General features: G+C 41.9%; 2 protein-coding genes across 4 annotated transcripts in view; both read right to left on the bottom strand.

The window, feature by feature from the left end:
• Positions 1-996: 996 nt before the first annotated feature.
• Positions 997-1,530, bottom strand: LOC125908698 (histone H3.3A-like). Its single transcript, XM_049611424.1, has one exon. The coding sequence runs from the start codon at positions 1,423-1,425 to the stop codon at positions 1,015-1,017; it is 411 nt and encodes a 136-aa protein (XP_049467381.1). The 5' UTR covers positions 1,426-1,530; the 3' UTR covers positions 997-1,014.
• Positions 1,531-3,400: 1,870 nt separating this feature from the next.
• The window catches only part of HEATR4 (HEAT repeat containing 4), a 44,890-nt gene continuing 40,692 nt past the window's right edge, over positions 3,401-7,598 (bottom strand). Inside the window, exons 17-18 of one of the 3 annotated variants that reach the window (XR_007453404.1) lie at positions 5,307-5,527; positions 3,401-3,711 (exon numbers count right to left, since the gene is read on the bottom strand). Coding sequence is in view for 2 of the 3 variants with exons in the window: in XM_049611382.1 (XP_049467339.1) it covers positions 5,369-5,527 (159 nt within the window). In the remaining variant the exon portion in view is untranslated. Of the gene's footprint in view, positions 3,712-5,174; positions 5,528-7,598 lie in introns of those variants that run through there. The other 2 variants (XM_049611382.1, XM_049611381.1) reach the window with 2 other exon arrangements.

Genomic DNA, 7,598 nt, shown 5'->3' with positions numbered 1-7,598 from the left:
ATAATATTTTATTGTACAGATACAGCAAATTGTATTTATCCATCCATCAGTTGATGGGCATTTGAACTGGTTCCACTTTTTGGCTATTATGAATAATGCTGTTATGAATATTCATGTCAATTTAGATTTTTGACATTCTTTCAAAAGTTAGTCATTGTAATGTTTTGTGTTAAAAGCAGTGATTTAAGTGTATATGTTAAAAAAATCTACCATCATTTATTAAAATTCAGTTTGCGCACTGTATTTATTTTTTTTATAGTTTAATGTATTTTAATAGCAAACTTACAGGAACAGCACAGAAGACAGACAACATTAAAAACATGTACTTGCGGGGCGCCTGGGTGGCGCAGTCGGTTAAGCGTCCGACTTCAGCCAGGTCACGATCTCGCGGTCCGTGAGTTCGAGCCCCGCGTCAGGCTCTGGGCTGATGGCTCGGAGCCTGGAGCCTGTTTCCGATTCTGTGTCTCCCTCTCTCTCTGCCCCTCCCCCGTTCATGCTCTGTCTCTCTCTCTGTCCCAAAAATAAATAAAAAAAAAACATTGAAAAAGAAAAAAAAAAACATGTACTTGCATGTAGGACAACTCAGTTAGAAAAGTATAGTGAATGGATGGAATCTACCGTATGATAAAAATGCTACAAACACCATTTAGTCGCCGTCAATCAGAAATTTACTTGTTTTAAAAAAAATCCAAATGCTGGCATTGTCCAGAAAAATTTAACAGGTTTATTTATAATTGTTATAAGGTTGAACTGCTGAAACGTGTTCACTGAAACATTTTGACTTGCATTAATGCTTTATGTCCCTGCATTTATATTAAAAATTCACACACAAATGAAAATGGAAAAACTTACCAATACCTGATTTCTGTCCCCGATGTTTCCATTTGCAATCATATACTTCGGTACCTTTTGACCCCATGGAAAAAAAAATATCTAATGTTCAGAACTACAATAACAGGAAGAAGATTTTTTTTTTTTTTTAAAGCATGAAATGTTTTCCATCAGAGCGGATTCTTAAGCACGTTCTCCACGTATGCGGTGCTCTAGCTGGACGTCTTTTGGCATAATTGTTACACGTTTGGCATGGATAGCACACAGGCTGGTGTCTTCGAAGAGGCTCACCAGGTAGGCCTCGCTTGCCTCCTGCAAAGCACCGATAGCCGCGCTCTGGAAGCGCAGGTCTGTTTTGAAGTCCTGAGCAATTTCTCGCACCAGACGCTGGAAAGGAAGTTCGTGGAACAGAAGTGCAGTGGACTTCTGGTAACGTCTAATTTCGCGGAGTGCCACGGTACCAGGCCTGTAACAATGAGGTTTCTTCACCCCTCCAGTAGAGGGCGCACTCTTGGGAGCGGCTTTTGTAGCCAGTTGCTTCCTCGGTGCTTTACCCCCAGTGGATTTGCTGGCAGTCTGCTTTGTACGAGCCATGGTACTGAGACCTTCTCACTTACCCCCCTTCTCCTTTGGCTGGAGCTCAGTGAGCTAGAGGCGGCGCTGGCGTTAGCAGGCGACAGCCTGGGCACTTTATTTTTTAAAGTACTTCTGGAGGGGCGCCTGGGTGGCTTGGACGGTTAAGGGTCTGACTTCAGCTCAGGTCATGATCTCACAGTCCGTGAGTTCGAGCCCCGCGTCAGGCTCTGTGCTGACAGCTCAGAGCCTGGAGCCTGTTTCAGATTCTGTGTCTCCCTCACTCTCTGCCCCTCCCCCTTCATGCTCTGTCTCTCTCTGTCTCAAAAATAAATAAACGTTAAAAAAAAATTAAAAAAAAATAAAGTACTTCTGGAGTCCCAAAAATATTAGAGTATCCAGCTCATTTGACCCCTGAGACGGTCTGATGCTGCCTCTAAACAGACAAGCCTATTTTATCCAACTGGATGACAAATTCCTCAAAGTGAGAGAAACGGTCTTATGCTTCCTGATGTATCCATGATGAGTAAATAAATACATGCATTTTTAAAAATGTTTTATTTGTTTATTTTGAGAGAGGGAGAAAGGGAGGGGAAGAGAGAGATGGAGAGAATCCCAAGTAGGCTCTGCACTGTCAGCATGGAGCCCAACACGGGGCTCCGTCCCATGAACTGTGAGATCATGACCTGAGCCGAGATCAAGAGTTGAACACTTAACCCACTGAGCCAGCCAGGCGCTCCAATAATACATGCATTTAATAAATGTTTGCTGACAATATAGATCATCAAGAAATGATGGGGGTGTGCCCGAGTGGCTCAGTTGGTTAGGCATCCGACTTTTGATTCCGGCTCAGGTCATGATCTCATGGTTCATGGGTTTGAGCCCCACTTCCGGCTATGCACTGGCTGTGAGGAGCCTGCTTGGGATTCTCTCTCTTCCTCTCTCTGCCCCTCTCCTGCTTGCGTGTGCACACTCTCTCTCTGTCTCAAAATAAACATTAAAATTTTTTTTTCTTAAAGAAATGATGGTAGAGCGAGAGGATTAAGTGATAACCAGGAGGAGAGTGTGAAGAAGAGGGAGTAAATTCTAACACAGATGCTTTCCTTCTGACCCACAAGCCCCACTTTGCTGTTGGTCTTGTCAAGAAGATTGCTGTTGATGGTAATTCACTAACGGATACTAACTTAGCTGGTATGCGTAAACTGATAAAGACATGAATCTTGGTTGAAAAATGGAAGTTTTCTCTAGATCTCAACCAAGAGAAGGTTGGCACTGCATTTCTCTCACATGCTGGGCCAAACAGAAGCTTCCTTTTAGGGTAGGATAGGGAGCTGTCACTTGTTTAATCAGCCAGTGGAGATCATGAAGGTCTGTGGCAGAAGAAAGGGAGAGGAAAGAGGAAAAGAGGAACAATAAAAAGGAGACAACTGAGAAGGGCATGTCCTACAGATGTTTCAGTTGGGAAGGACAGGCAAGGCTCTTTAGAAAGGGTTTGGGATACTCCTGGAGTATTTTGTCAGTATAATATTTTGTTTATATGAACAGATTAACAAAAGCAAGCTCATTCCTTCCTCCAGCCTTTTCTCGTATCCTTCCCCTCATCTGGAGGGTCTTCTCTCTGTCTATCCAAGTCCTGTGCACTGAGATCCAAACAAACTCCTGTGTCTTCATGACTACTCCAGCCCCTCCCACCTCCACCCTGACTCCTACAGCACATCTGCTGGGTGCCACACATTTCCTACTAGATTAAGCATATTGTCTTTGAAAGATTCTTGTATGTATGTCTTATAAAACCCCTTGTAAACTCCTTGAGCACAAGGGTCATTTCTTCTGCGGCTGCTACATCTCCCACAGTGCAGACCTTCTACTAGACCTTCTGTCTGGCCTTGCTGACTGACTGAAGCGTTCATTGGGCCCTCTTGTTCTGGCTAGCAATGCAGAGTGCACAATAAAGTCCTTTCACTATGAAATGACAAAGTCAAAGATAGAGGGGCTGAGAAAGTACTTGTACAGAATTATTTATTGTCTCAAATGCCTCATGGTAGCCAGATTCCAGAATCCTCGGGTTTGATAGAAGTGGAAATAACTTTGATATCCATGATGATACTTTTTGAATCAGTATTTCACTTGGAGGGAATGTATAAATGAATAAATAAAAACATGGGTTACATGAGTCAGGGGAAGGAAAGATTTTGTTTTGTGGTTAGCTGATACTCCCCCAAAGTCCTTTTTTCACTGTGTTCCATAGCTGTGAGGCATTCATGGTGGAAATTATTGCTTTTTATATTTCTGGTGATAACAGTGTCACTGGAAGAGAAGAAAAAGGGAAAGATTCACTTATTTTATAGTTTATATTTTCACCTCTAAATGTCCCAAAGCTTTGTCAGTTATAAATAGAGATCAGTATTTAGGAAAGAAAGCTGGAGTCACGCTACTTTGAATTCTGGGTCTCTCCTCTTCCATGGGGATTTATTTTATTTTATTTTATTTTATTTTATTTTATTTTATTTCATTTTTTGGCATTGTGTTGTGAGACAGGGAAACTGAAGGGACCCCATCAAAAAAACCTGTTTTTTTTCTTTGCTCCTTTTCCTGCTTCTATTCTTGCTAGGACCTGTACTCCCACCCTGCATCAGGGCTTATGGTACAAACAATGTATGCCCTCCTTGTAAAGGTCAAGGGGTTAATGAGTTCTTTGGAGCCTTGCAGCACAATAGATGATATCTAAGAAGTGACTTCATGGGGTGGTCACGAGGTTTTCCAAGACCCCTGGCTCCAGGGACATAAGTGACTTATGGAGGACACCTGAGCACTCACCCATGTTTTGACCAGTTCCTGGATCCCTGAGAAGACGTACACTAGACCACAACCCTCTGGAAAAACTCTAGACCCAAGCGAAGATGAGACTCCTGTTCCTTTTCCTTTCTCGAGTCTCCCTAATGTTCCATCTGTATCTACTCTCTCTGTATCTTCAATAGACTCTGATCTCATTTCCAGTTGGTTCAAGTTTGATTTCTATCCTGCATGAAGCCACAGACCTTCTTGGTTGGTCCTGCAGGATCCCCTCTGGGTTCTCAACCTGGCCGGCCTGCATCAGTGTGCTCTTACAGACTCCCATCTAATGACACATACATGGTTTGCAACTCTTTCATCATGCCCAAAGCTTTAAAGCCATAGGGTACTGTTGAGGTTCATGAGAATTGTTAATCAGCCTTGTGAAACTGCATCAATGTTTCCAAGGGATCTAAAAGTGTTCATGCCCACCTGTGTGGTGCAAAGGGAAAATGATTGCACCAGCTTGGTTTTCTTACTACACTCTTGTGTTGTTCTTGTTGTTTTTAATTTTTAATTTATTTTTTAAGTAATCTCTATATCCAACATGAGGCTCGAACTCTCAACCTCGAGATCTAGAGTCATATGCTCTTCCAACTGAGCCAGCCAGCCACCCTGATTTTCTTGTAACACTCTTGTAAAGAACTTGCTCTAGAACAAGACTAGACTTGTAGATTAAAAAAAAAAAAAAAAATTACGAAAGCTGTCTCTTTCCTAGACAAATGGTACTCTAGTTTGGGTTTCAGAGGGCTCTTTATATACCTTGCAAGAGATGATGGGTATTTCAATATTTCTACTCTAGTAAAATTTGGAGCTCTGACCTATAAATTAGTTTGTAACCTGTCAGTGGTATGGGAAAATATGCTCAGTCATCTAATGTGATGTCAATTTTCTTTAACCTTCTGGGTAAATGGTGCACATTAAAAAAACAGGACTACTGTTAAATAGATTTTTCTTTATGTACATAATGACAAGGAGACTGTACGACACCAATTAAAGAACCAGGATGTGACTAGGTCCACTGCTGCCTGTCTTGGAGCAAGAGAAGGGATCGTCCTAAAAATAATCACCTTTCCTTCGGGGGGAAGAGGATATGACCCGGGAAGAAACTTCTCTCTGAGTATTTACCCAGCTAGAGATCTGGACTGTCAGATCCAAACGGTCCCATCACGATCCTTTTTTCCCGGGCAGTGCGTAGATCTTTCACAGGTGATGGTTGACCTCTGCTTCTTGTGTTTAGGCCCAGGACTGGACTCTGTGACCACGGATTTGGTGTGCGGGGCCTGACAGGCTGCAGAGAAATATTAACACATGAGTGCATATGCCAAACATGTGGTCTCACGTAAAAGGTCGACCCAAAGAGAAGGCCTCGTGAGCCATGGTTTATCAGAACAGCTCTATTAACTACTATAATAACTAAAAAAACAGATCATATGAATTCAAGACCTGTCTTTCCTTGTCCCCAGTCAGAAGCCTAACGTGGCAAATATGCCTGAATTTTCTGCCCAAGAAGTCTTGGGTATCTGTGTGATGTTTGGGGTTAGCCTACATTTTCTGTCTTTACTATCATGCAGAAGCAGCAGCAGCAATGGGCCACTCTTGTAGCCGTGAATAAAGAGACCTGCTCCAGGGGTGTGCCGAGGAGGTGTGTTCACTCAGGGTGAATAGTCCCTGGGGACGCAGTCCTGTTCTATTTCAACCCATAAACCAATATAGTGATGGCCAGGATTGAGCCTGTACCTAGGTTAAAGCATCCTCAGAAATCTAGATACTTCTAATATCAATTTTCTGTATTAGTCCATAGAATAATAAAGAGAGAGATCCTCTGTGGAGAAAAAAAGAACCCTTATGCACTGTTGGTAGGAATATAAATTGGTACAGCCACTGTGGAAAACATGTATGGAGTATCCTCAAAAAGTTGAAAATATAAATACCATATGATCCAATAATTCCACTACTGGGTATTTACCAAAAGAAAACAAAAAACACTAATTTGAAAAGATATATGCATCCCCATGTGTATTGAGGCATTATTTACAACAGCCAAACTATGGAAGCAAACTAAGTGTACATTGATAGACAAATGGATAAGGAAGATGTGAGAAACACAGTCACATGAATATTACAGCCATAAAAAAGGATGATATCGTGCCATTTTTCAACAACATGGCTGGACCTGCAGGGTACTATGCTAAGTTAAATAAGTCAGATTGAGGAACACAAATGCCATATGATTTCACTCATATGTGGAATCTGAAAAATAAAAAAACTCAAAAAAACAAAAAATGAAAGGGCACCCAGCTGGCCCAGTTGGTGGAACATTTGACTCTTGATGTTGGGGTCATGCGTTCAAGCCCCAAGCTGGGCCTAGAGCTTACTCAAAAAAGAAAAAATAAGTAATAAAGAATTTTGAAATGAAAAAACAGGGGCACCTGGGTGGCTGCATTGGTTAAGTGTTTGACTCTTGATTTCAACTCAGGTCATGATCTCATGGTTTGTGGGATGGAGCCCTGCATCAGAGCTGCGACCGCACTGTCATTGTCAAGCCTGCTTGGAATTCTCTCTCTCCCTCTCTCTCTGCCCCTCCCCTCCTCTCTCTCTCTCTCTCTCTCTCTCTCTCTCAAAATGAACAAATAAACTTTAAAAAACAAACAAAAATATACCAACATGTAAATACTGAATATGTAGATGTTAAAAGTTAGACCATTTGCATCTATTTAAACTTAAAATGAAAACATTTATCTTTGTAAAGATTTTTTTTATTTTTGGGGCACGTGGTGGATCAGTCTTGATCTTGGCTCAGGTCATGATCTCACAGTTTGTGAGTTCAAACTCCGCATTGGGCTCTGAGCTGGTGACACAGAGTCTGCTTGGGATTCTGTCTCTCCCTCAGTCTGCCCCTCTCCCCCCTCAAATAAGCATTTTTAAAACGATTTTTTTTTTAAATGAGCAGCAGGCAAAAGTTTAATAGAGTATAAGATCACAAAGTGTGAATAGCATGAAAGCTGTCTTTACATAGAGCTGGCATTCAAACATGAATGCCCCTAAAAAAAGATTTAAAAAAATTTTTTTTAAGATTTTATTTTTGAGAGAGTAAGAGAGAAAGAGAGAGAGAGTGAGCAAGAGAGTGTAACCAGGAGAGGGGCAAAGGGAGAAAGAATGAATCCCAAACAGGGTCCACACCCACTGTAGAGCCCAATGTGGGGCTCCATCCCACAACTGTGAGATTATAACCTGAGGCAAAATCAAGAGTCAGAAGCTTAACTGACTGAGCCACCCAGGCACCCCAAGATTTTATTTTTAAGTAATCTCTACATCCAGCATGGCACCCAAACCCCCAACCCTGAGGTCAAGAGTCACAC

The sequence above is a fragment of the Panthera uncia genome, assembly GCF_023721935.1.
Source record: "Panthera uncia isolate 11264 chromosome B3 unlocalized genomic scaffold, Puncia_PCG_1.0 HiC_scaffold_1, whole genome shotgun sequence".
In the NCBI taxonomy this organism is placed as follows: domain Eukaryota; kingdom Metazoa; phylum Chordata; class Mammalia; order Carnivora; family Felidae; genus Panthera; species Panthera uncia.
This window is presented reverse-complemented; position numbering and strand designations above follow the sequence as displayed.